The 27999-nt window shown below is 45.6% G+C and overlaps 1 protein-coding gene across 1 annotated transcript; it reads left to right on the top strand.

Annotated features, from left to right (window-relative positions):
* Positions 1-151: 151 nt before the first annotated feature.
* QDPR (quinoid dihydropteridine reductase) lies at positions 152-26379 on the top strand. The gene is made up of 7 exons (XM_015138085.3): positions 152-411; positions 2984-3076; positions 8151-8247; positions 10769-10909; positions 20439-20547; positions 22039-22122; positions 25539-26379. The coding sequence occupies exons 1-7, from the start codon at positions 310-312 to the stop codon at positions 25642-25644; spliced, it is 732 nt and encodes a 243-aa protein (XP_014993571.1). The 5' UTR covers positions 152-309; the 3' UTR covers positions 25645-26379.
* The last annotated feature ends 1620 nt before the right edge of the window (positions 26380-27999 follow it).

Below are 27999 nucleotides of genomic sequence, written 5' to 3'. Positions count from 1 at the left end.
TTAATGCTCGTAAAACACCCACTCTCCCCACTCGCTGCATGCCCCGGGGCTCAGCACTTGCCCGCGGGTGGGAGGCGGGGCTTCGCCAAATCCCCGTCCCTTGGGCAGGGCCTGACCGAGGTTACAGTCACTCCGGGTGGCGGGGCGCCCCGAGCGTGGCAGCGCGCTAGGCGGCAGCAGCGGGCGCGGAGCGGGACGCGGCCGCTGCGCGTTCCCTCTTGGCGGGGTTGGCCGGCCGGGGCGGGGCGCGGCGCGGCGCTCGGGCTCGAGGGAGTCGGAGCTGCGGTAGCCAGGCCCGCCAGGAGCAGGATGGCGGCGGCGGCTGCAGGCGAGGCGCGCCGGGTGCTGGTATACGGCGGCAGGGGCGCGCTGGGTTCTCGATGCGTGGAGGCGTTTCGGGCCCGCAACTGGGTAATGGCTGCGGGCTGAGCGCTGCTGGGTCTCCGCGGGGGTGGCCGGGGCTTTCGTGTGGAGCCCGACGGGGGGCAGTCTAGAGGAAGCTGGGTGCCCCTGTGCGCCGCTTGACCCGTGTTGCTTGCACGTGCGCGCACAGGTCTCGCGTCTATACCTGTTTCCGAGTGCGTGCGCACGCCAGTCCCAGGGCGCTGGGCCTTTGCTCTCCAAGGAGGTGCTCCGTGGGCCTCCACCAGACCCAAAAAGTCCGGCGTGACTCGGAAGAGAATTCCAAAGCGGAGGAACGGGAGCGGGGGTGAGAGGACGGAGAGAGAGTGTAAAAGGGAGGCTTTGGAATGAGACAGCCCAGTCCCGGTTACTAGTCTTGAGACGGCGTATTGATTACTTAACGCCCTAGGACCTCAGTTTCCCCATTTGTAAAATGGAGATTCTGATAGTGAGAGTTGCGAGGATTAGATGAGATAATTGGTGTCGTTGCACGTAAATTACCTGACGCCTGGTAAAAACTGTTTAAATGCTGGTTATTAATGTTACTGTTACTACCCACCCCTGTTCTTTTAGCCCCCTTGGATCTGACAGTTTGAAGTCTCAGCACGGAAAAACACTGACAGCTTCTTTGCTTTGCAAAGACTATTTCAACTACTTTGCATAGTCAGGTGTCAGTTTCCAGGAGGCAGCAAGTCGGAGCAGAGCTGATCCATGGCCAAAGACCCTTGACCCCAGCCGCTCAGCAGGCCTCAGCACTTTCCCGGTGGAGACCCTGCCAGGGGCAGCGTTCTGGGAGCTTAGCAGCAGCAGCAGCCTGGGCAAGAGTTCCCCTGGGACCAGAAAAAGGATCTCAGGATTTTCTTTAAAAAAAAACAAAAACCAAAAAACTTACTTATCTAATTTTTATAGATTTAGGGGCACAAGTACAGTTTAGTTACATGGATATGTTGTGTAGTGGTGAAGTCTGGGCTTTTAGTGTAACCATCACCCAAATAGTGTATATTTATCAAGGTTTTCTCCTTGCTCAGAATCTGGTACAGGAATATGCTTCTAAATAATTCAGTCACACCACTCCCTTCCTGCCACCCATGTGCTCAGAGCCTGGGGACACTGATGAGGGCGCTTTCCCAGGTCTTCAAGAGATGTATGGTGGTGACAGAGGCAGCACTTCTGCCAAGGGCCAGGCACTGTGCTCCCAGTACCAGAATTCCCATAGACTCTTAATGCTCCCAGTAACTTTAAGGTAGTAGATCCCGTTAGTGTCATGTGTTAGAGGGCGAAGGCTGTGCTTTCTCCTGGTGGTGGCACTTGGTCTTGGCAGAATCTGGAGAGCTGGTTTACCTCTGGCTCTTGGTCTTTCTACTCCAAATTCTTCCTGCCATCTTAGGGAGGGCTAGGATGATGGAGACTTTTCATTGTTTCAGAATCCCCCGTGGGATAACAAGTTAATTAATAATATAACAAATGTTGATAAATAGATGCTGTGTTTACAGCTTATGGCAGAGATAATTATCTCTGTGGACTTCAGACCAAGAGACCCTGAGTAAGGACTGAGCATCACCTGTGCCAGGAGCTTTCTCTTCTTCCATTTCATTTAATTCTTACACTGCCCCTGTTAATCATCAACAAACAACCTCTTTTGTTGGGAACCGCTGCCCAACATCGGAGTGAGAAAGCCATCTGGCAGAGCTGGAATTCAAACCTGATCTGTCTGATTTCCAATCCTAAAACCCATCCCTGTCTGCTGTAGGGCAGGGATCCTCTGTGGGCTGAATTTGGTCTGCCACCTATTTTTGTGCAGCCCAAGACTTAAGAATGGTTTTACATTTTCAGGTGGTTGAAAGTAAAATCAAATGAGGAAAGATATTTTGTTATATGTGAAAATTATATGAAATTCACATTTCAGCTCTGAAGATTTATTAGAACACAGCTGCACTTATTTTTTCCCCCTATTTATTGCTGTGTTCTGTTACAATTGCAGATTTGGGTAACGGCAGGGTTTGTGTTTTAGAGGTGAATGTGGAGGAGGAGGGGAGTGTTTGGAGGTAGGAGGTCCTGGGATGGAGCTCAATATGGGGTAAGCTGGCCAAAGGCAGGTATCCCTGGAACGTGTGAGAGAGGTCGGTTGCTAGTTTCTTTCTCTGGTGAGTTTTCATTTAAGCTTCTTACCTGTTTCCAGTCTCCTCCTTTCTTTTTCTTTCTTTCTTTTTTTTTTTAAACGGAGATAAGGCCTCCTTCTGCCGCCCAGCCCGGAGTACAGTGGTGCGATCATAGCTTACTGCACTCTCCAACCCCTGGGCTCAAGTGATCCTCTCGCCTCAACCTCCCGGGTAGCTGGGACTACAGGCATGTGCCACCACACCTGGCTAATTTTAGCATTTTTTGTAGAGACCGGGTCTTGCCGTGTTGCCCAGGCTGGTCTCAAACTCTTGGCCTCAAGAGATCCTCCCACATCGGCTCCCAAAGTGCTGGCATTATAGACGTGAACCACTACATCTGGCCACCTCCCCTCATTTCTGTGTGACTCTTTCATGGAATAACAACTCACTGCCTCTTAACCAAAGCTGTTTTCTCCTTCCAGTGGGTTGCCAGCATTGACGTGGTGGAGAATGAAGAGGCCAGCGCTAGCATCGTCGTTAAAATGACAGACTCGTTCACTGAGCAGGCTGACCAGGTAATTTCAAAAAGGCCCCCAAACGTTGTGAGGGGAACGCTGGGGAGAGGTGACCACTGTATGTTCTTCCTTTTTTTTTTTTTTTCTGGGACGGTGTCTTGCTCTGTCACCCAGGCTCTAGTGCAGTGGCGTGATCTCCGTTCACTGCAGCCTCTGCCTGCCGGGTTGAAGCAATTCTGCCTCAGCCTCCCGAGTAGCTGGGATTGCAGGTGCCCGCCACTGTGCCCACCTTCACATCCGGCTAATTTTTTGTATTTTTAGTAGAGACAGGGTTTTACCATGTTGGCCAGGCTGGTCTTGAACTCCTGACCTTGTGATCAGCCTGCCTCGGCCTCCCAAAGTGCTCGGTTTACAGGCATAAGCCGCTGCGCCTGGCCTGTTCTTCCTTTTTTTAAAGCTGTTGTTTCTCTAATTAGGAAAGCCATTGGTGCTCATTGAGGAAAATTTGGAAAAAGTGAGAAATGATACAAAGATAAATTATATAATCATTTTGAATTAGTTCACTGTTAATGTTTTGGCCTCTTTTCTTGTCTTTTTCTACGCATATTGTATGTTACTCCTTTTACAAGTTTAGGTAATTTTGTATTTTATAGTTTCTGGTCAGCTTTGTGTTTGTGTTTTCTATACTTAAATACTTCTCCAGATTACTGAAAAAACCTCTTTGTAGATGTGTGATATTCCATTTTATGGAACGGCCACAGTTTACTTAGTTTCTGTTTATTGTACATTTGAGTTTTTTGCAGAATTTTTGTTTTACTATTATTAAGAATGTTGTGATGAACATCTTTGTCTACATATCTGATTATTATAATTATTATTTATTTATTTATTTATTTATTTTTTTGAGATGGAGTCTTGCTCTGTTCCCCAGGCTGGAGTGCAGTGGCCGGATCTTGGCTCACTGCAAGCTCCGCCTCCCGGTTTCATGCCATTCTCTTGCCTCAGCCTCCTGAGTAGCTGGGACTACAGGCGCCCGCCACCATGCCCGGCTAATTTTTTATATTTTTAGTAGAGATGGGGTTTTGCTGTGTTAGCCAGGATGGTCTCAATCTCCTGACGTCGTGATCTGCCTGCCTCGGCCTCCCAAAGTGCTGGGATTACAGATGTGAGCCACCGTGCCCAGCCGGTTTTTTATTTTAAGAGTCTTGCTCTGTTACTAACGCTGGAGTGCAGTGGCACAGTCTCAGCTCACTGCAACCTCTGCCTCCTGGATTCAAATGATTCTTATGCCTCAGCCTCTTGAGTAGCTGAGATTACAGGTATGCACCCCAATGCCTGGCTAACTTTTTTGTATTTTTAGTAGAGACAAGGTTTTGCCATGTTGGCCAGGCTGGTCTTGAACTTCTGACCTCAAAGTTATCCACCTACCTCGGCCTCCCAAAGTAATGGGATTATAGGTGTGAGCCACTGCACCTGGCCCACATATCTGATTATTTAGGATACATTCTAAAAAGTAGAGTTACCCAGTTCACAGCATGAACGCTAACAAAACAGGTTATTTTAAATTATAAAATTATATGCATATTATAAAACAAAAGTCCAACAAAACTATGTAAATAGTTTTATAGAAATAAACTGTGAAACTGTCCCTTTTCTCCCCATCATAGTATCATTTCCCAGAAGGACGCACTATTAACAGTTTGATGGATATCCTGGTATAAATGTCTTAGATGCTCTAGGCTGGGCGCGGTGGCTCACACCTGTAATCCCAGCACTTTGGAAGGCTGAGATGGGCAGATCACGAGGTCAGGAGATCGAGACCATCCTGGCCAACATGGTGAAACCACGTCTCTACTAAAAATACAAAAATTAGCTGGGCGTGGTGGCGTGCGCCTGTAATCCCAGCTACTCAGGAGGCTGAGGCAGGAGAATCGCTTGAACCCAGGAGGCAGAGGTTGCAGTGAGCCGAGATTGTGCCACTGGACTCCAGCCTGGGTGACAGAGTGAGACTCTGTCTCAAAAAAAAAAAAAAAAAAAGAAAGAAAGAAAATCTTAGATGCTCTTAAGCTGTGCTTAACTTATTTGAGAAGCCCTTCTGGTGAGCTGCCTGGATGACTTTTGAGTCAGGTTCTCATTGTGTTGCCCAGGCTGGACTGGACTCCTGGGCTCAAAGGATCCTTCTGCTTCGCTCTCCGGAATAGCTGGGACCTCCTGAGTAGCCACTGTGCCAAACCGACTCTGTGTTTAATGGTTTTTAGTGCTGCAGCCCACATTCCCAAGGATAACTTCACATCACTGTGTGAGGCGCCATATTTTCCCAACCTCTCAGTGTGGCAGCAGGCCATTTTACAGCTGTGAAGATAAGTTTGCAGCGACTAAGTGACAAGGCCAACGAGCTGCTCGGCGGGGGGGGGGTGTCAGGATCATAGGTCTCCAGATACGAACTTTAGTAAGTTCAGGTGCCGCTTGGTCTGCACGTGGGTCTGCTTTTCATTTAGTTGCCCTCTCCTTGGTAATCTCAATACTGACGTTTTATGATGCTTATCTGTTTTTTTATAACAAATTTTTAAAATTTTAGAAGTGATGCATGTATGATATAGAAAATACAACTAAGCAAAAAGAAAAGGGAAATCATTTATAGTTCTAACATATAGTTAATCATTTATTTATATTTCCTTCCAGTCTGTCTCTCCAAAATATACATGTATAAATCTACAAATTTTGAACATAAAACTGTGAGCACAACTGTGCTACTCCTTTGCTCTTCCTGAAGTGTCAGTTTGACATAGATTGGAATGTAAAAGCCAGATGACTTAGTTTAGCACTTCATTTTTGTTGTTCTTATTTTTCTTAGTGTGGTCTCAATGTTCCCATACCTAAGTGATACAGATTGGCCTTAGTGAATTTAATACTGAAAGTTAACATGGCATTGTTAGTTGCCAGGCACCATTCTCAGTGCTTTATTTTCATTAACACATGTTGTCTTCATTACATCCCAAAACAAAGCTTCTAATTTTATCCCCCTTTTAAAAGGGGGTAACTGAGGCACAGAAAGGCCCTGGTATTTGTCCAAGGTCAAACAGATAAAAGGTTGCATAGCCAGTATTTGGACACGGGCAGTGGGGGTCTGACAGCTGTTCTCTTAACTGCTATGCTAAGATGCCTTAAAGCAAAATCGTTTCATGTGAATAAAGTAATAAAGGCTAAAATGGCTGGGTGCAGGGCCTCACACCTGTAATCCTAGCACTTTGGGAATCCGAGGCAGGAGGATCACTTGAGCCCAGGAGTTTGAGACCAGCCTGTGCAACATGGCGAAACCCCATCTCTACAAAAAAATACAAAAATTAACTGAATGTGGTGGGACTGTAGTCCCAGCTACTCGGGAGGCTGAGGTGGGAGGGTGGCTTGAGCTTGGAAGGCAGAGGTTGCAGTGAGCCAAGATCATACCACTGCCCTCCAGTCTGGGCAACAGAGCCTAACCTTCTCTACAAAAGAAACAAAAAATGAAGTAATAAAAGCTAAAACGAAATGGAAGGGCTGTGCCTGGGCTTGGAGAGCCCCAGCCCTGCCAGGTGCGGGTCTCTGTAATTGGTGTCTGTTCTGTGTCTCTTCTGCTCTGATTAATTACAGGTTTCTAACGTCCCTGTAGATTGAATGTGGAGGTTATCCCCACCCAAGGCTTGACAGTAGAGTGCATCTCTAAGACAAAGATTGAGAGATGCATTTGTGCTTGTAAACTTAGCTTTGCAAGTCTCTTCCCTCTTCCGCTACTCCACCAAAGGAAGAGGAGTACCTTCACCATACCCCCAACCTTCAGAATTTCCGAACAAACAGTGTAACATTCAGTTTTGTCATGAAACTGGGGAAAGAGGTAATCAACTGAAATGTTCCTGCTGGGAGAGACACACGGTGTTAAGTCTTTTTTTAAAAAAAATTAAATGTAGGGATGAGATCTTGTTATGTTGCCCGGGCTGGTCTTGAACTCCTGGGCTGAAGTGATCCTTCTGCCTCTGCCTCCCAAAGTGCTGGGACTACAGGCATGAGCCACTGTGCCCAGGCTGACTTAAATCTTAAGAAGATTGGGCCAGGCCTGGTAGCTCAATCCTGTAATCCCAGCACTTTGAGAGGCCGAGGCAGGCGAATCACCTGAGGTTAGGAGTTTGAGACAAGCCTGGCCAACATGGCGAAACCCCATCTTTACTAAAAATACAAAAATTAGCTGGGTGTGGTGGCAGGCACCTGTAATCCCAGCTATTCAGGAAGCTGAGGCAGGAGAATTGCTTGAACCCGGGAGGTGCAGGTTGCAGTGAGCTGAGATTGCGCCATTGCACTCTGGCCTGGGAGACGAGCAAAACTCCATCTCAAAAAAGAAAAAAAAAGAACTCTTAAGAAGATTGATCCTAATGAAGCAATTGGGATGTGTTGTCTCAGCCATTCCAGAGAAATATGGAAGGGTCATGGTGGATGGCCAGAATTGCCTGTCCTGACAGACTGTTCTTTTAATAAATTATAACAAGAGGGCACCTATATTTTCAATGCTTTAAAATCTCAAACAAACAGAAGCAGAGAGATCATTAAAGTGAACCCCCATGTACTTAATATTACCAACATATTGCTATTGACTGTATTTTTTCTTTCTCTCACTTTTTCTTACAATTTTTCATTGGCATTTTTTTCAGAGTTGCAGTTAAAGGGATTTTTGGATGGGGGTGGGGAAAATAGGGTTGATCTTCTTTTTGGATTCTAATTCTGTGATTTGTGAAGAAAGTCTGGAAAGAAATATACCAGGATGTTAAGTGTGGGCAGTGAAGCTCTAGGTGATTTTTTTTTTTAACCTTTCCCTACTTTTATTTATTAATTGTTTTATTTCAAGGGATGCTCATGCCTCTACCTTTCAGAATGTATACAGAGAGACTCTAGATTGTGTTTTAAAAATTACACTGAAGTGTACTTGGGCTTCAAAGTCTGAAATGCTCATCAGAGCTTAGTCTTCCACCTAATTTTCAAAGTGTTAATTGCCAGGTCCTGTAAACTGGCTTAAAAAGAAGACAAAAAGAAACTAGTATCTGTAAAGATGCTAGCCTGTGTTGGCTTACCTTACAGTTTATACATTTTTTTTGTTCCTGTGTTGAAGGTGACTGCTGAGGTTGGAAAGCTCTTGGGTGAAGAGAAGGTGGATGCAATTCTTTGCGTTGCTGGAGGATGGGCCGGGGGCAATGCCAAATCCAAGTGTGAGTCCTGTCCTGAGTCACTCATTCGTTCTGCTCTGTTCTTTGTCCAGCTGACAAGGATTGTGTATGGACTAGGTGACAGGCCAGCTGTGTTTCTGTATATATCCCAGAATCTTTACAGTTGCTCGGGGAGAGAGTGATTAATGCTCTTAATCCATTTTATGGATAAAAAAGAAACTTTCCCTAGAGGACGTGAGGGGACGGGGGCATTGAGTTTGAGTTTAAAGTCGAGGCAGAATGAAATCAGTGTGGCCTGTGCCCCAGGTCATGTGCTATTCAGGCATTGGAGGATGTGTAGGAAGTGCAGAGATCATTTAGAAAGTCAGAAGAAGTCAAACTTGAGTTTTTACTAAAGCTGATTCCTTTTTTCATCTTTTCTTTTCCTTTTCTTTTCTTTTCTTTAAGACAGAGTCTTGCTCTGTCGCCAGGCTGGAGTGCAATGGTGCAATCTCAGCTCACTGCAACCTCCGCCCCTCAGGTTCAAGCAATTGTTCTGCCTCAGCCTCCCGAGTAGCTGAGATTACAGGTGCCCACCAGCACACCCAGCTAATTTTTTGTATTTTTGGTAGAGACGGGGTTTCACCATGTTGGTCAGGCTAGTCTTGAATTCTTGACCTCAGGTGATCCACCCCTGTCAGCCTCCCAAAGTGCTGGGGTTACAGGCGTGAGCCATTGCGCCTGGCCTATTTTTCAACTTTTCATTATGAACATTTCTAAACATACCGGAAAAGTTGAAAGAACAGTTCAGTGAACACCCTTATATGCTCCATCTAGATTCAGTAACTGTTAACATTTGCTGTACTTGAGTTGAGCTTGTTTTCTTGTGCCTGTGTACTTTGTGCATTTTTTTGTTAACTGTTTGAAAGTAAGTTTACGCCTCACTATATTTCAGCGTGTTTCTCCAAAGAATAAGCCCATCCTACTTTATGGTACCATTGTACCTAAGAAAATTAACAGTGATTATCTAAGATTAATGATACTGAGCCCACATTAAAATTACCCCAGTTTATCCCATGTCTGTTATAATTCTTTTTCCCTAAACATATTCCACTCAAGGTTTATGTACTGCATTATGTTGTTTTTAGTCTCTTAATCTAGAAAATGTAGAATTAAAAAAGAAACTTCCTGTGATAAGACTTTGTGTCAAGTCCTTGGGAGTTTTCATATACCGTGTCTCACATTCTGAACTTGTCCGAACTTTTTTTTAAGGTGCTGTTTGACTTGTTCCTCTATCCTTGGTATTCCCCATGAACTGGAATTTGGGTCTAGAAACTCAGTTAGATTTAGCATAAACATTCTTGAGGTGCGAATTCTTCCTGAGTGATGGTGTGTACCTTATATGCCATCACCTGGGAAGCTCAACATGGCATCACCTGGGAAGCTCAGCCTGGCAGCTTGCCCTACCCTTAGGGATGCCAAATTTGATGCTTGGTTGAGATGGCAACTGCCAGACTTCCATTATAAAGGTACTTTTTTTCTGTTTGCAGAAGTAATTCATATGTGGGATGTATGGTACTGTAGTATTGTGTGTCAATGTCCTGTTTCCCAAGTATTATCCTTGGGATATACTTTTTACCCAGTGGTTTTAGGCATTCGTTGATAATCTCTGCCTGAAGCACTTATTCTATCAGGGGTCCGAAAATGGTAGTTTTCTGATTCTGTCCTCCCTTCTACATTTATTAGCCAAAGCCATTTAAAAATACATTGACATTCTGCGACCCACATGTCAACGTGAGAGTAGTGCTTTGTGAGGTGATCAGGTTAGCAAAACAGCTTGATAACCTTTTTGTGTGTTTCGGGAGCAAGAAATGATAAATGTGGATCCATCAGGTTTTTTCCTAGTCTTTTTAGTGGGGAAATGCAATTCCTTGTTTATCACCCCCCGACCCCTCCTATATCAGGAGGACGTCCTTTTTGGATCACCAGGTACCACATGCCCTTTGAGTCGCCCAGTTGGTGGTGTGACATATGTGACCATTTGTTCTTCCTTATGTCTCTGGCAAGGCCAGGGAGTTAAAACAAGTGTGAAATGGTTGTTATTTTAGCTTTCTTTTAAAGAGTCTTTAAAGCTAACGTTACACTTTCAGCCACGAATTATGTAGCTCAGTGAAAGCCCTCTTTATAGCTGTATAGTAATAGGCCCTTGGATTTTTATCACAGAGAAAACCTGACGTAGACATACAGGTTCTTATTACAAATCTGATACCATTCATAAAACAAAACAATCTTTGAATTAAAGCCAGTCCAGCAAATCAGTGAACTCCAGGTTTATTTGCTAAAATTTATTGGCCAACATTTTGCCAGTGTATAGGTAAGGAGGCTGAACCTTGGGCGATCCCATGGCCTGGGTTTGAACCCGTGTCTCTGACCACTGATCCCTGTGCTGTTTGTATTAGACCTTGCTGTAGACAGGGACCTGCGGACCAGGAGAGAGGGCTTCCCTGAGTGTGGGGCTGTGTGAGTTGAGCTCACCTTTTGTTTCTTTTCTGGGAATGCTGAGCCCACATGTTTTTTCCCTCAGCTCTCTTTAAGAACTGTGACCTGATGTGGAAGCAGAGCATATGGACCTCAACCATCTCCAGCCATCTGGCTACCAAGCATCTCAAGGAAGGAGGCCTCCTGACCTTGGCTGGCGCAAAGGCTGCCCTGGATGGGACTCCTGGTAAGCCTTTATTTCCCCATCTGTGAAGTGGGGGTGCTTACCTTGCTTGCTGGGGCTGCTGGGCACTTCATGGGATGAGGATTGTTAAAGCCTTTACCCTCTAAGGTGCTTCACAGATGGATGGATTTTGCCTTCTTTTGGGCCTGAATCATTTTAGGGAGAAGAGTTCCGATCTTTTGTTTGCCTGTCCTCATGTTTATGGTGGTAAGGAACACTGTGATCTGGCACCCCCCATTTAGTGTATTTATCTGTGATCTACACTGGAATGAATGGTGTAGTGGAAATTAATCAACATGGATTATTAGTATCACATTGTATCCATGTGTTCCAGGGAAGCAGCTTAGCAGCTGGAAATAGCATAGGTTTTAGAATGAGAGAGGTTCGTTTGGCCAGTACGGTGGCTCACACCTGTAATTCCAGCACTTTTGGGAGGCCGAAGCAGGAGGATTGCTTGAGCCCAGGAGTTCAAGACCAGCCTGGGCAACATAGTGAGCCCCTGTCTCTACATTAAAAAAAAAAAAAATAGGGAATGAGAGGGTTGAGGGTGGATTCTTTACCCTGGATGTGTGACCCTGAACCAGTTCTTCGGTCTCTGACCAGATGTCTACTCTAGTTTCCTTAATTGTAAAATAGTGACAATGACATCTAACTTGAAGAGTGCTGTAAAACTGTAGAGGTGTTGCTATGTAGAAAGTCCACATGGTAGGCACCCATAAGTGGTAAGTCTTACTGTTATTCACAATAAATGGTAGGTCTTATAAAAGTCTTCACTCTTTTCACTTCACATATATTCTCACTTTAATCTCATCAATATTATCTTTTTCAGTTTACAGGTTAGGAAACTAAAACTTGGAGAGTTAAGTAACTTGTCTGAGTTTGTGCAGTAAGTAAGTTGCAGACTGACTCGAACCAAAACCCTAATAATTTACCAACTGTGTGCTTTTTCCATTATGTCATTTCTTTTGCATTTTTTATGACCGGTATTAATTTGCTTGGGTGGCTTAAACAACAGAGATTTATTTTCTCGTAACTCTGGAGGCTAAAAGTCTGGAGATCAAGGTATCCGCGGGGCTGGCTCCTTCTGAATCCTCTTATAGATGGCTGCCTTCTCCTTTTGTCTGCACGTGGTCTTCCCTCTGCGTGTCTGTGTCCTCGTTTCCTCCTCTTTTAAGGACACCAGGCATGTTGGACTAGGGCCCACCTTAATGAGCTCATTTTGACTTTGTTGCCTCTTTAAAGACCTTCGAATACAGTCACATTCTGAGGTACTGGGAATTAGGACTGCAATATATGAATGTTGGGGGGATGCATTTCAGCCCGTAACACTCCCTGTGGGATAGGGCTAAAGGAATTTCAGCTGGCGTAGAAAGCGGCAGCATAGGGAGGCAGGAAGTGTCTGCCTGAACTATCTAAGTTGAACTCTTCTTTAAGAAAAATGGGAGCTTTCTTTGACTCTCTAGTAAGTGGTAGAGACCTTGGGACCCTTCTCAGTTATTTATTTTTTTAGAGACAGGGTCTCTCACCCAGGCAGGAATGTAGTGGTACGATCCTAGCTCACGGCAGCTTGGAATGCCTGGGCTCAAGCAGTCCTTTGCCTTGGCCTCCTGAGTAGCTGGGACTGCAGGCACACACTGCCATGCCTGGCTCATTTTTCTATTTTTGGTAGAAACAGGGTCTCGCTATGGTGCCCAGGCTGGTCTCAAATTCCTGGCTTCAGGTGATGCCCTTGCCTTGTCCTCCCAGAGCACTGAGTATTACCGGCACGAGCCACTACGCCAGGCTCCTTCTCAATTTAAATGTAACTCACCGAACTGTGAGGCCGTGACTGCTAGCAATACCTTGCCTCTCATTTTCTTCTTCCGTTTCTTAGAGCGTGTGATGTTACAAGTCCGTGGCCATAGCAATCATTAAAGCTGTGTAAATGTTAGCTGTCTGGTTGGTTGAGATCTGATTTTTATTTTAGATGACATGGGCAGAGGCACTAGAAAGTAAACAGAGAAAGGAGTCATAGCTTGACATTTAAAAAAAACAAAACCCTAGGATGGAAAGACTGGTTTTTCTTTTTTTCTTTTTTTTTGATGAGGAGGAAGAGAGTTTTATTTTCTGCAGGGAGAAGGCCTGGAAATGATCACCAGACCAACTCAGAATTACAGAATTTTCCAGAGCTTATCTACCTTCTAAGCTATATGGAAAGACTGATTTTTCTAAATGACAGAAGAGTCTCCTACTTTCCTTTGGTTTGCAAGTATCCTTTGATTACATTTTGGGTAGTGGTTAAGACTGTAGGGTCTGGAACCATGCACATTGGTCTTCTGGTAAGGCTCTGCCACTTACTGACACATTTGGTAAGTTACTTCGCCTTTCTGAGCCTCCGTTTTGTTATCTATAAAATAAGGTTAAATAATATCTCCTTTATATATATGCTGGTTGTGCCTTGTAAATGTCTTAATGGATCTAAACGGATGAGAAAGGTATTACAGAGAGTCAACAGTAAGTGTGAGCCATTATTATTATTTACTCCAGGCTTATTTCTGCCCAGCTTTTCCTGCCTCAGATGTTAATGAATTTGTTCATCTCTAAGCTCTTAAGTTAGATTTTGTTAAGCTATTAATAATTTGAGTCATGAGATCTTTTAAGTATGCTGCAGACCTCAGAAAAATCTGGGGAAATTGATCTACAATTTGAAAGTAAACGATGAATCAGGATTAATAGTCCCTCAAACTCAAGAAGATTTGTTCGCACATGAGAAGTTTTTCACTTGGAAGGATACGGAGAAAACCTCACCCTCCTATTTCCAAAGTTGTATTTCTAGACTGTCTAATGTAGGATAAACTATTAAAATGGTGGTCACTTTTGTTTACCATTAAAGGATCTGTGCTGTGATTGGAAATCACTTTTGGGGGACCTCATCGATTATTTAATAATTTGGAAGTGTTGACCTTCTTAGTGAAATGCCTTTTTTCCATATCTTGCAAATAACTCCTTTTGTGTGTCCAAGGAAAGGCCATTCTGTAGAATTAGGACATTACGGTTGCCATTTGCTTGTTTCTTTCCTTCGTTAGAGTCCCTGCTCTTGTGTTGTGTTGTTTGAATGGAGTGAAGAGAGCACTCTGGGACTTTGAGGACCAGGGCTGGATTAATGAGCACTTATGCCCTGGTTTATTTTATTTTATTTTATTTTATTATTATTATTTTTTTGAGACGGAGTCTTGCTCTGTCGCCCAGGCTGGAGTGCAGTGGCTGGATCTCAGCTCACTGCAAGCTCCTCCTCTCGGGTTCATGCCATTCTCCTGCCTCAGCCTCCCGAGTAGCTGGGACTACAGGCGCCCGCCACCTCGCCCAGCTAGTTTTTTGTATTTTTTAGTAGAGACGGGGTTTCACCGTGTTAGCCAGGATGGTCTCGATCTCCTGACCTCGTGATCCGCCCGTCTCGGCCTCCCAAAGTGCTGGGATTACAGGCTTGAGCCACCGCACCCGGCCGCCCTGGTTTATTTTAATCACTGAAGAGTTTGTTATGTTTTTATACTGCCCCCTGATTAAACAGAGAAGCTAGGGATGGTGAAATATTCTTCTTGTGCTTCCAAATAGCTCTTTGAGACCTTGACCTTCTTTTGCAATTTGAGGTTGTTGTTGAAGCAGTTTTGTGATTGGTTCCTTGGCTGGGCTGTGATCCCCCCGCCTCCTGCTGGACCTGTGATGCCTCCACAGCGATTACATTTTAAACAGTGTGTGTGCCGAGGATTTTAGGGAGGCCTATGACCTCTAGAAGAAACAGTGGTTTTCAGAAGGTGGAGAGGTTTACAGTGATTCACCCTTCCTTCTTGTTGCTGTGATAGCAGCATTTAGTGAGCAGCTACAATTGGGTGCAGTGGGGGAACATAAAGAGGAAAGAGACCTCATTCCTGCCACATGCCTGCTGGGCAGAGGGAAACCTACCCTAATAAAAGGCAACCCTTGATTCAGTCAGCAAATAGTCATCAAATAGTGGGAGGAAAGGAAGACCAATCGGTGGCAGGTATACACAATGTCAAAATTTGCTCAAATGGTATACCCTAAACATGTTTAAGTGTGTTGTATTTCAGTTATACTTCCATAGACTTGGAGAAAAAGGAAGAAATCTTTTTAGGCATCTGTCTTCTGGGTGCTTGGCTTGTCGGGCTAAGCTTGATCTTACTTCATCACCAGAGGTGTCTGTAAAGTAGGTGCTATTCTTTTCCCTTGATTATAGAGGGAAAAAACCAAAGTTCAGTGATTTTAGGTGCTTTCTGTAAGACAACCTGGCTAGTCAGTAGCAGATGGGTCTGAGTAATAAATTGATCAGTAATTAATATGTAATTATAATCAGTAATTATAACAATTACTGATAATATAATTATGTTGAGATAATTTTATAGTTATATTGAAATAATATAATTATATTGAGAGCCTTCTCTGGGCAGCAGGTGTGCGGGTGGTGTGAGTGTGAGACCGGGCTAAATTACGGTCTAAGCAGAGTGCTCCTGGCGGGGTGAGTCCACCTCTGAAAAGGTTTTGTTGAGGGAGCTGATTCAAATAGGGTCTTGGAAAAGGACTTGCTTTGACAAGTAGTGCTTATGGGAAAAGCTAAGAAGGCACTGTCTTCGTTTTTATTTAAGTAATTTAATTAATCAATTTTTAAGTTGGAAAACTAACCAATGCATGTAGTAAAAATTCACTTGGCACTAAAAGAAACACAATGAATAGGAAGACGCTCTCCTACTCACACCCCTGATCTCTATGGCACTCCCTCCCAGACCCAACTACAGTGGTGGCTTCTTGGGTGTCCTTCTGGAAGCATTCTGTGCCATTCTACTGTGCGCCCATGCCATACTCATATACTTTTTAAAAAGCACCATAATTTGGCAGAGTGCGATGGCTCATGCCTGTAATCGCAGCACTTTGGGAGGCCACAGTGGGCGGTTCACCTGACTTCGAGACCACCCTGGCCAACATGGTGAAACCCCGTCTCTACTAAAGAATACAAAAATAATCAGGCATCATGGCAGGCACCTGTAATCCCAGCTACTCAGGAGGCTGAGGCAGGAGAATCGCTTGAACCTGGGAGGCGGTGGTTGCAGTGAGCCGAGATTGTACCACTGCAACCTGGCGACAGAGTGAAATTCTGTCTCCAAACAAACAAAAAAAGAGGCTGAGGTGGGAGGATTGCTTGAGCCCTGGAGGTCAAGGATGCAGTGAGCTGAGATTGCACCATTGCACTCCCGCCTGGGCAACAGAGTAAGATTGTCTCAAAAAAAAAAAAAAAAAACACCAAAATTTGATGACTCAATAGAGGCTTTTCTGTGCTTTACTCTTTTCACTTCATCATAGATTAAATAATTTAAAAGTTAGTTTGTCTGGAGTATTGAGAAACTCATGAGTTACTGAGAATCACCTACCATAGTTTTAATGAGCAGAGCTACCAGTTTGTTCGTTTTGTTTTTTTGTTTTTTGAGACGGAGTTTTGCCCTCGTTGCCCAGGCTGGAGTGCAATGGCGCAATCTTGGCTCACCACAACCTCTGCCTCCTGGATTCAAGCAGTTCTGCTCCCTCAGCCTCCAGAGCAGCTGGGATTACAGGCACGCACTACCACCCCCAGCTAATTTTGTATTTTTAGTAGAGACGGGGTTTCCCCATGTTGGTCAGGCTGGTGTTGAGCTCCCAACCTCAGGTGATCCACCCGCCTTGGCCTCCCAAAGTGCTGGGATTACAGGTGTGAGCCACCGTGCCTGGCCCCAGTTTGTTTTTTCATTCCCACCGTTTTGGAGTGCCCACCATTTGATTAAGCCCCATTATCCTCCTTTGAGAAACCCACGTATTGCTCTTTTCTGAAAGCAATGAATAAAATATTTATTTATTTATTTATTTTACTTTTTTTTTTTTTTGGAAACATGGTCTGGCTCTGTCACCCAGACTGGAGTGCAGTGGCATGATCTTGGCTTACTGCAGCCTCGACCTCCTGGACTCCAGCCATCCTTCCACCTCAGCCTACTGGGTAGCCGAGACTACAGGTGCGCGCCATCACACCTGGCTGATTTTTGTATTTTTTGTGGAGACAGGGTTTCGCCATGTTGCCCCGGCTGGTCTCAAACTCCTGGGCTCAAGAGATCCACTTGCCTCAGCCTCCTAAACTGCTGGGATTACAAGCCTGAACTACCTCACCTGGCCAAATAAAGTATTTATTGAATGCCACCTTTTGATTTGGGATACATTGGTAAACAAAACAATGAAAATCCCTGCCTCTGTGGAACTTACTTTCTTCTGGGAATGAAAGAGCCCTTTCGAGTTCATGAGGCGTGTCACGTTTCACGTCGTCTTCAGGAAAGCCTATGACCTGGCCATGAGATCCCATTTAGCAGGGAAGAAGCAGAGGCTGAAAGAGCTGCTCACCCAAGTCGCAGTGGCGAGGAAACACCTGGGTTCCAAGCCCTGGCCTTGAAGTCCAGATTCTGGGTTCTTTCTGGTGTGCCGTGCCGTGCCTGGGAGCCAGAGAGCTGCCTTGTGCTTCTTTGTCTTTCTAACACTGAGCCTAGGGATTCCCACATGGAAGAGGCTCCGTGACATGGGGTGTGGTAAGTGGGTTTTGATGCCCGGGAGCAGGTGGTCCATGGCTGCCCCTTTCCAGACTCTGGCTTTACAGGCAGCAGAGTGATGGCAGGTTGGTTTGATGGTGTTAAGGCCAGAGTTGTCACCTTCCCAGTGATGTCACAGTCCTTCCATCGCTGATAAGGAAGGAAATGCCCCTGATGGGCCGCAGATGACTGCTTGATCTGGAGAGGAATCATGCATTGTAATATGAATAATGATGAGCTGGGAGAGTGGGAGAAGCATCACCCGCTCCCTGCTGCAGTCACTGGGAGAACATCTCCCTGGCAAGGTGCTGAGCAAAGCCATTGCTACACCAGGCTGGGCTCCCTCCGCACTGATCGGGTTCTGTGCGTGCCCTCCATGGTTTCCAACGCCCTTCTTGGATGCGGTCTCCCGCCATCCTCAGCATGGCCTTGTGAATAAATTGTGATCTGAGTTACCGCTCCCATTTACAGACGGAAAAAGCAGGCCTACAGAACCTATGAGTTTTTTTGGTGGCTGGAAAAGCAGGTGTTAGGGCTGCACTTTTTGAATTCCAAGTTGACGACCCTTTTTGCAACTCCTTATTGCTGTCCGTGGAAAAAGAGTTGCCAGTGACCTGCTGAGAGTCATGAATGACAATAATGGCCAGGACTGAGTGTTCCTCTGTGCTCAGTACTGTACAAAGGGGATTTGTTAACCTGAAAAAAAAAATCAATGGAGCTTTATTACTTGACATAATTAAGGAGGATGCTGGAAGTATTCTCCAAAGCAGTGTCTCTCCCAGGAGGGTTTCCTGGGGTGATGGAGAGGGGAGAGGGTGTGTCACGGCATGTGGAGAGGGGGTCCCAGGGGCACAGATGCAGTGAGTCATCACGCCAGCACATAGTCACATGTTCTGGTGATGAAGCTGTAGCATGGTAATGAGGAAAGTCCACTTGGGATCATCTCTAAGTTGCTGGTTTCACCTGACTAGTTGACTACATTCCATGCAAGTTGTGGGAAAAACCAGGCTGTGAAACAGGCTGATTGTTCAAGCTGTTGAAACTCCTGTAGTCCCTGGAGACCCTCCCTGTCTGCTACACTTGTACATGGTATTTTATTTGATTGTTGTTAGGATTTGGGATTGCCATTCTCTTTTCATGGAGTGGGAAACTGAGGATTCCAAGGTTTAGTAGCCTCTCCCAGAGTCAGTCACTAGCAAGCAGCAGAGCCTGGACACAAAGCCAGGTAGTCGAGTTCCAGGGCACATTTCTTCTGTTGATTTGATGGGAAACATTCATTGAGTGCCTGTCCTGTGCTAAGGGTGTGCTCGGAATTAAGTACTCTATTCCTGTGTGTCGTAATGAGCCCCTCTGGATCACACCTGAGTTTATACTGATAAGGTGATTAGTAGGTTGAGGCCCCTAGACAGCCTCAGGATGGAGCTACCTCCTAGAATGATCAAGCGATTAGGCGGTTAGAAATTTCAGCTCCACTTACCAACGTCCTGGAAGGGAGTGGGGCTGGAGATTAAGCTGTACAAAGCCTTCCAGATGTGATGAGTGTCTGGGTTGAACACATGGAGGCGCTGGGAGGGTGGCGTGGTTGGAGCAGTCATGGAAGTTCCATGCCCACCCCCTCTCCTACGCTGCCTCTGTGTCATTCCACCTGGCTGTTCCTGAGTTGTATCCTTTTATTATAATAAACCGGGAACTATTAAAAAAAAAAAAAAAAAAAGTGTTTGCCTGAGTTCTTCCAGCCATTCTAGCAAATTATTGCACCCGAAGAAGTTGTTGTGCAAACCCCCGATTCAGCCTGTTGGTCAGAAGTCTAAGTGGCCCAGGACTTGTGACTGGCATCTGAAGTAGGGTCGGTCTTGTGAGACTGAGCCCTTAAATCGGACTGGAGTACAGTGACGTGATCATAGCTAATTGCAGCCTTGACCTCCCCCAGGCTCAAGTGAACCTCCCACCTCAGTTTCCCAAGTAGCTGGGACCACAGGCATGTGCCACCAGGCATGGCTAATTTTTGTAGAGATGGGGTCCCACTATGTTGCCCAGGCTGGTCTTGAACTCTTGGGCCCAAAGAGGGATTCTCCCGCCTCAGCTTCCCAAAATGCTGAGATTAAAGGCATGAGGTACCACACCCAGCCGGGAGTTCTAAGTGAATTGTCAGACACCCAGTTGGTGTCTGGAGACTTAGAGAATTGATTGTGTTGGAAAACACCTCAAACCCATTTTACAGATGCAGCAACTGAGGATTAGAGAGGTTTTGGGAACTTGCCCAGAATTTCTTTAGTGGTAAATGGAGGAACTGGGACTTGAATGTGTCTAATTTGACCTCAAGGCCTGTGTTACAAATAACTGCTTGATTTTGCTGTCCCATTAAGTGCCTCTGTGTGCCAGGTGCTCACCAGCATTTAGTGATCAAAGGGTTCAGAACCCAGTTCTTGCCTGGGCTTTAACCTCTCCATCAGCTTTGGCACACGTTTGTGTGTGAGCCTGGCATGTACTCAACCTGTCTGAGTCTTGGTTTCCTAAGAATAAAAATAAGATCAACCTTTTGGCTTGTGTAATAAATGTTAAGTGTTAGATGCATAGTAGGTACACTTGAAATGTCATGTCCCCTTCATTTTCTCCCCATAAATGTTCATTTATCTTTTCTTCCTGGCCTCTTCCGGACCCTGGAATGCTGCACCTTGGACGTACTGGTGGCCTGTGTGAAGCCTGTGTTCTTGGAAACTGGCCAGAGGCCATAACTCCCAACCCACCTATTCCCATCCCCTCTTTCTCATGGCTCTTTGCCATTTTTTGGTGGGGGTTGGTGAGGGCGTCCGGCCTGGAGGAGGCCAGACACAGCTATTTATAAAGTTTTCAGGGACGAGAGATCTCAAGAGAAGATTGCATGTCCTTGCTGTCCCCCTGGCCGCCAGTGGTCACTAAGCCATCTTCTCCCCATTTCCCAGGTATGATCGGGTACGGCATGGCCAAGGGTGCTGTTCACCAGCTCTGCCAGAGCCTGGCTGGGAAGAACAGCGGCATGCCGCCCAGGGCAGCCGCCATCGCTGTGCTCCCGTAAGTGCTTGGGGTTCCCTGGCCACTACCCACCTCTGCCCCACTGCTGCGGGTGACCGTTTGTCTGACTGTAGCTTTCCACAAGTGACCTGTGTGTGTTCTCACCTCGGGCTCTGAAACACACCAAAGTCTCTTAGGATATTTATTATCTTAATCTGTTTGAATTGCTCTAACAAAATACCTTAGACTGGGTGATTTATAAGGAGCGGAAATGGATTGCTTACCGTTCTGGAGGCTGGGAAGTCCAAGATGAAGGCGCCAGCAGATTTGGTGCCTGGCAAGGGCTCATTCCTCACAGATGGCGACTTCTATATGTGCTCACATGGTGGAAGGGGCAAATGGGCTTCCTCCAGCTTCCTTTATAAGCATGCTAATCCCCTCCTAAAGGCCCCCAATTGTCTCCTGCAGACCCCACCTCTCAATATGATTATGTTGCAGATTGCATTTTGTATGTGAGTTCGAGGGGGATACATTCAGACCATAGCAATACTTCAAGTTTTGGGTTCTCCTGGGCTGTCCAGAATGTTTGATTGGCTGGTTGGATGGGTCTGTCTTTTTTGCCTCTTTTTTTCCTCTCCTTTTCTTTTCTCCCTTCATTATTTCTTCTTTTAAAATTAGACCACACATGTTATTTTTTTATATGTAGCTCTGTCTTTCAAGTCATTATATGACGTATGGGTGTGTGAGAGAGAGAGAGAATATGGGAACCTGTTGGAGGTGTTTCTGTTGGCCATCAGGGGACAGTCCCCCATCAGTCGTCCCAGGCAGAGGCAGCTGCTTTGGAGGGAGGCTGTTTCTTCTCACTGGAAGGCTTCTAGCACCAGCAGGCTTGCCTCTTGCCTGTGGTCGTATTATAAAGGGATGCTGAGACTGTAGGGACTGCACTGATTAACTTTCTGGTTCCCTTTTAGTTGTGAGGTTCTGTGATTCTGTGACATGATTCCCACAGCTGTTTTGAATGATTCGAATGATTCCTGAGGCCCGAATGTTCTTGGGAGATTCATGCATATCTGAATTCTCTATTCTCCTGCCAAAAATCTTAAGGTTTTGTGGAAAATAGCCACATATTTAAAATTTTAGTACTTCAGTATTCTCATATTGAAAGGCATATTACTACCTTAAATCCTTAGAAATGAGTGTGCTACATGTTAGGGAGTGAACAAAGACACAGCAACAAAGCAGTTTAATTCAGTGAAGACTCTTTTTAAAAAAGGCAAAATGTGGCTCCTTCTGTTTTGTTCTTATCTGCCTAAGTGGTGAGCCACAGCGCACCTTATTGAATTATGCTCAGATCTGGCCTTTGCTAGCGGGGACAGCTTCCTGCTCTCTCTCTGCTTATCTTTCTGGCTGATCTTTCCATGTAAATAGCACCCTCGGTGCCAGAGGCTCTAGGTTGTCATGCTGTATGTTTGCGTTTTCCTGGCCAAGGACTGGGCACCTGTTGTTATAAAGGGGCGACATGAATGACGTGCTTATCTGTGTCCATTGCAGGGTTACCCTGGATACCCCGATGAACAGGAAATCAATGCCTGAGGCTGACTTCAGCTCCTGGACACCCTTAGAATTCCTAGTTGAGTGAGTATTATAGTCATGTCCATGACTGAGCAGCTTCCAGCCCCTATTCTCTGCCTTGCTGTGGTCCAGAGGGCAAGTCTGTGTTCCCTGAGGTCATCAGGGTGGTCTTGGGAGGTCTCTGGGACTCATCGCCCATCAGATGGAATCTCAGGGTAGCTGGACTTGAAGACAGGCAGCAGAGTGGTGGAATGGGTAGTGCCGATGTGAATCCTGGCTCCCTCCCTCCCCAACGACCACGCTGAGCACATTATTGACCTGCTGAGGCCTTAGTTCCCCCACCTGGATCATGAGGTCCATCGTGCTTGTTAGGAGGATTAAATGTGATAGTGTGTGCCAAGCACTCGGCACAGTGTCTGGCCATAGCAAGTGTTCAGTGATCCCCAGCTGCAGTTTGTGTCGATACTGCTGTGACGAGGAGCCTCCACGGGGGAGGGGGACACCAGGTGGATGGCCTGGGGCACATGTCTGAATCAGTGTCGAGCCACAGACCCACAGAAAGAGCCCTTTATTTCCGAAATCCTTTTCGCCCATTTGTGAATATGGGTGGCATTTGAACGCTCATGAAACAGAGAGCTGAATTCCTCTTTTGTGTTTGTTTAGGTGTCAGTTCCCCAAGCCCCTCTAGTTAGTAAGCATGTGTTCATCGAGCACCCGCTATGGGCCAGGCGCTGCCCTCGGCCCTGGGGTCAGGACGAAGATGGGATCCCTGCTCTCATGGAGCAGGGGGGCCGAGAGGGTCACGGTGACAGCCTGACCCAGCCGTGCCTCTGTGTAAACTGCTTTGACGACTGTTTGTCAGAGATGTTTGTGAATATACCAGTGTGCTTCTGGCCTGATGTTACAATCTCATTTAAATTCAGTCGGGAGAAATTTGGGACTTGCATTTTATGTTTGAAACATGTACTTACAGAGCACTTTTTATGTCCCGGCCACCATTCTAAGCACTTCATAACTCTGATTTAATGCTCATAGCAAACTCTGAGGGAGGAGCTGTCTGTCATTTTTGTTTAAGGCTTAGAGACTTGGAGGGATGGCAGGGGCTAAGTCACTTGCCTAAGGTCACACAGCACAGCCAGGATCTGACGCAAGTGGTGTGGCTGCAGAGCCAATGGTCTTAACTGGTCTGCTGATAGTTATTTCTGTCTATGCCAGGAATCATGCTAATGCTTGATTTGCAGGAAAAAAATTGAAGTTGTAGAGGAAATCAAGCTTTGAATCGTGTTTGTGTTTGAATTTCTTTTTAAAGGCCGACACTCCCAACCACGCTTGAGATATTGATCTAAGACCTAGACTCTAGATGGAACATCTGGGGTCTTGTGTCTGAACTCGTGCTGAGCCACAGACCCACAGAGGACGGGCTGTCACAGGCCCCTTTGTTCTAGACCCATTTGTGGTATTTGAAAACTCTCAGAAAAGTTGGCATAAAGTTTGCTTTGAGATGTCGGCGAGCACATCCTTCTTCTACCATCCCCGGTTAGAATGGCATTCTCTCTCACCTATCCACGCTGCAGATGAGGGTGAAGGAGAAGTAGCACCATTTAAAACATGCATTGCAGCAAACCAACGTGGCACATGTATACCTGTGTAGCTAACCTGCATGCTGTGCACATGTACCCTAGAACTTAAAGAATAAAAAAAACAAACAACAAAAAAACATGCGTAACCAACACACAAAACCCTACACATCAAAACAGCACTGGTCTCTTTCAGAGCCTTCCCTCAGCAAGCCCTGCCCTGTCCCCAGAGATGAGACCGTGACACATGACAGTACTTTAGAGAGTTTTAGCAAGGCTTTGTTTTTTGAGCCCATGTGCTCAAATGAGCTCATTCAAACCCCAGAGTAGGGGCCTGAATGACTGGACCTTCAGACATCAGCGCTGGCCAAGAAGGTTCCAGATCGGCCCTAGGAGTCTCCCGGGAAGGAGCTGCTGAGCACTTTCCAGTTAATGAAGGTCCGGAGTCTCAGCTGGTGCATTTTCAAAATGGATGATGTACTCAAATGTAAATGTTTTGTGTTAAAGAATTATCATCTACTTCTTGTTTCTTGTGAATTTCTTTTGCCCTTTTTAATTCCTGTCTTCTTACAGGGCGTTTTTGACTGCCGCAAGTGGGGTCAGTTGCTCCTCTCCTCAGATTTGTGAAATGCCCCTGTTACCGTATTTAACATTTTATTGTAATAGTCTGTTTTTTTGTATCTCTCTTTCCATTGTTTGGCGCAGCGGCGGGTACTCTATAAATATTTGATTTAAAAAATGCCAAATAAATGAATTCTGTCTGTTTCTTTCATAAATTTCTGAGAAGGTAATATAGCGAAGTATTGTGCATATGTCTCTCTCTTTGAATGAACTAATTAAAATCTTTAAAAACAATTTTTTTTTCTCTTTGAGACAAGGTCTCACTCTGTCACCCAGGCTAGAGTGCAGTGTCATGATCACGGCTCACCCCAGCCTTGATCTTTGGGGCTCAAGCAATTGTCCCACCACAGCCTCCTGAGTAGCTGGGACTACAGGCATGTGCCACCATGCCCAGCTATTTTTTGTATTTTTTTTAGAGGTGGGGTTTCACCCGGTTGCCCAGGCTGGTCTCAAACTCCTGGGCTCAAGTGATCCACCTGCCTCAGCCTCCCAAATTGCTAAGATTACAGGTGTGAGCCACCACGCCTGGCCAAATTAAAATCTTTTAAAATCACAAAAGAATGCCAACAAAGTAGAAAAATACCAAAATGAAAGTTAAATTCATGCCAAATCCTGCCACTCAGAGATTAGAATGAGTATACCACTGAACTCACTGGAGGCCTCAGTATGTGTCCATCATGCCTACTGGCTTTTATTTATTTTTTATTACTTTTTTGGAGACAGGGTCTTGCCATTGTGTCCTGGCTGGTCTCAAACACCTGGGCTCAAGCGATCCTCCTGCCTTGGCCTCCCAAAGTGCTGGGATCACAGGTGTGAGCCATAATGCCTGACCTTTAGTGGCATTTATTTATTTATTTATTTATTATGTTTTGTGAGATGGAGTCTCACTGCGATGCCCAGGCTGGAGTGCAATGGTGCAGCCTCAGCTCACTGCAACCTCTTCTTCCCGGGTTCAAGTGATTCTTCTTCCTTAGCCTCCCAGGTAGCCAGGATTACAGGCACATGCTGCCACGGCTAATTTTTGTATTTTTAGTAGAGATGGAGTTTCATCATATTGGCCAGGCTGGTCTCGAACTCCTGACCTCAAGCGATCTGCCCACCTCAGCCTCCCAAAGTGTTGGGATCACAGGTGTGAGTCATGGCGCCCAGCCCTTAGTGGCTTTTAAACAGTCGCTGCTGTGCCACCCCTTTCCCCCACCCCACAAGCCGTCATTGTGAATGTCAGCATGTGTCCAGATTTTTGCTTTGAGAATGTAAAAAAACTTTTCTTTTTTGTTCCAGAACCTTCCATGACTGGATCACAGGGAAAAACCGACCGAGCTCAGGAAGCCTAATCCAGGTGGTAACTACGGAAGGAAGGACGGAACTCACCCCAGCATATTTTTAGGCCTCATCTCAGTGCCTGTGAGGGGCCTGCCAGAAAAGTCACTAACCCGTTTCAGTGTGGCCTTGTCCAGCCTTGTGTTTTCTGTAACCCCTGTTTGTGGAACGAGATAATGAGTCCTATTTTTCTCTCACGTAACGTGCATTTGCTCTCCTAGGACAGTGTAATACGTTTATGTGAAGTGAAAACATGCAAGACTGGTGGCCTGCAAATAGCATCCGTCAATCTGTGTTAACTGCATAGGGAGGGCTCTGCATAGTCCCTGCTATGGCGGTGTCATGTTGGATCGCTTTCGAGACTGTTTATCTGTCCTTGACAGTGGCTGTCATCTTGACTACTTTGTTGATTTGTTGGTATTGGGGACATTTGAAAGGCTGAGTTATTTTTGAATGTCATGTTTATGTCATAGACGTAGTTTTCGCAGCCTTGAATTAAACTGCCTTAAAACTCCTTTTGTGGTATAAGCAAGATTCCATGGACCCTGTCCTGGTATCCTTTTCCTGTGTGGTTGCCCCGTGTCCTCTGGCCTAGGGTTAAGTGTGCAAGATGACTACTTGTGAGTGTTCAGAATGTTGTTCCTAATACATGCACTTGTTGTCCGTCTTCTTTAATCAAATCACGTCTTATATACAGCAGTCAGAGATGAGTACACTAGAATCATGGATTGCTGGAGGTCTTTTAATCTGGTGTTCTCAGAAGGGGGTGGATTTAAATCCTGAAATAAATATTTCATCACAAGAACACAGGCCTGATTCTGCCTTGGACATGTCAAAATCTGGGGGTGATGGGATGGCCCTATGCATTTAGAAGCAACTCTCCACATATGGCCAATATAGGCTGTCCTGGTCAAGAACTAGCAGTGATTTAATCCAACCTGATCATTTTACAGATGAGGAAACTGAAGTCCGGAGAGACAGTACCTTGTTGCCAGTAAGCGGCAGAGCTAAACCCAGATCTCTAGGCACCACACAGTTACTGTTTTTAAAGGCCTTTACCACGTATTTTCTTTCTTTTTTCAGTGAGGTGAAATTCACATAAAATTAGCCATTTTAAGGCTAAGTTTAAGTATTAAAAGTTAAATAGGTGAGCAGTTTAGTGGCATTTAGCACATTTATAGTAGTGCATAATCAGCACCTCTGTCTAGTTCCCAAACATTTTCATCACCCCAAAAGAAAAACCAGCGCTGTTTAAGCAGTTCCTCCCCATTCCCACTCCCTAACCCCTGCAACCCCCAATCTGTATTTTGTTTTTGTGAATTAATTCTGGGTATTATCATTTTTTTGAGACAGTCTTGCTCTTTCTTGCCCAGGCTGAAGTGCAGCGGCATGAATATGACTCACTGTAGCCTTGACTTCCTGGGCTCAAGCAATCCTCCCTCCTTGGCCTCTCGAGTAGCCGAGACTACAGGCACGTGCTGCCACGCCCAGATATTTTTTAAAGTTTTTTTGTAGAGATAGGGTCTTGCTATGTTGCCCAGGCTGGTCTCAAACTCCTGGACTCAAGCAATCCTCCTGCCTTGTCTTCCCAAAGTGTTGGTATTACAGGCGTGAGCCATTGCACCTGGCCTGTTCTGGGTATTTTGTATAAATGGAATCGGTATGTGACCTTTTGTGTCTGACTCCTTCCACTTAGCTTAATGTTTTCCATGTTCTTCCCCATTGCATCATGTATCAGTTCTTTATTTCTTTTTGTGGCGTAGTAATATTCCATTATATGTAGCCACTGCAATTTTGTTGATCTACTGATCTGTAGATAGACACTTGGGCTGTTTCCACCTTTTGGCTGTTGTGAGCATTGCTGCTGTGAACATTGATGTGTAAGTGTTTGTGTATCTGTTTTCAATGATTTTGGATATACCTAGGAGCAGGATTGTTCCATCATGTGGTAACTTCTATGCTTAACTTTCTTTTTTTTTGAGATGCAGTCTTGCTCTATTGCCCAGGCTAGAGTGCAGTGGTGTGATCTCAGCACACTGTAACCTCTACCTCCCAGGTTGAAGCAGTTCTCCTGCCTCAGCCTCCTGAGTAGCTAGGACTACAGGTGTCCACCACCACACCTGGCTATTTTTTTTTTTTTTTTGGTATTTTTAGTAGAGACGGGATTTCACCACGTTGGCCAGGCTGGTTTCAAACCCCTGACCTCCAGTGATCCACCTGCCTTGGCCTCCCAAAGTGCTTAGGATTACAGGTGTGAGCCACTGCGCCTGGCCTCTATGTTTCTTTTGAGAAGTCTCTTGATTCTTGCCACTATGATGTTATTTTATCCAACTATTACAGGAAAGAAAATGGGAGCTCAGAAGGTCGGACTGGTTGTTCAAAGTCACCCAGCTAGAGAGCTGCGCAGCTGAGACTAGTACAC

Source organism: Macaca mulatta, chromosome 5 (genome assembly GCF_049350105.2).
Source record: "Macaca mulatta isolate MMU2019108-1 chromosome 5, T2T-MMU8v2.0, whole genome shotgun sequence".
NCBI classification, from domain to species: Eukaryota; Metazoa; Chordata; class Mammalia; order Primates; family Cercopithecidae; genus Macaca; species Macaca mulatta.
The sequence above is the reverse complement of the archived record's forward strand: the minus strand, read 5'-3'. Positions and strand labels throughout refer to the sequence as shown.

Coding starts and splice junctions, on each gene's coding strand:
- QDPR (XM_015138085.3), top strand. CDS start 310: ATGGCGGCGGCGGCTGCAGGCGAGGCGCGCCGGGTGCTGGTATACGGC. Junction 20,548..22,038: donor GCCGCCATCGCTGTGCTCCC/GTAAGTGCTTGG, acceptor TGTCCATTGCAG/GGTTACCCTGGATACCCCGA. Junction 22,123..25,538: donor CCCTTAGAATTCCTAGTTGA/GTGAGTATTATA, acceptor TTTTTGTTCCAG/AACCTTCCATGACTGGATCA.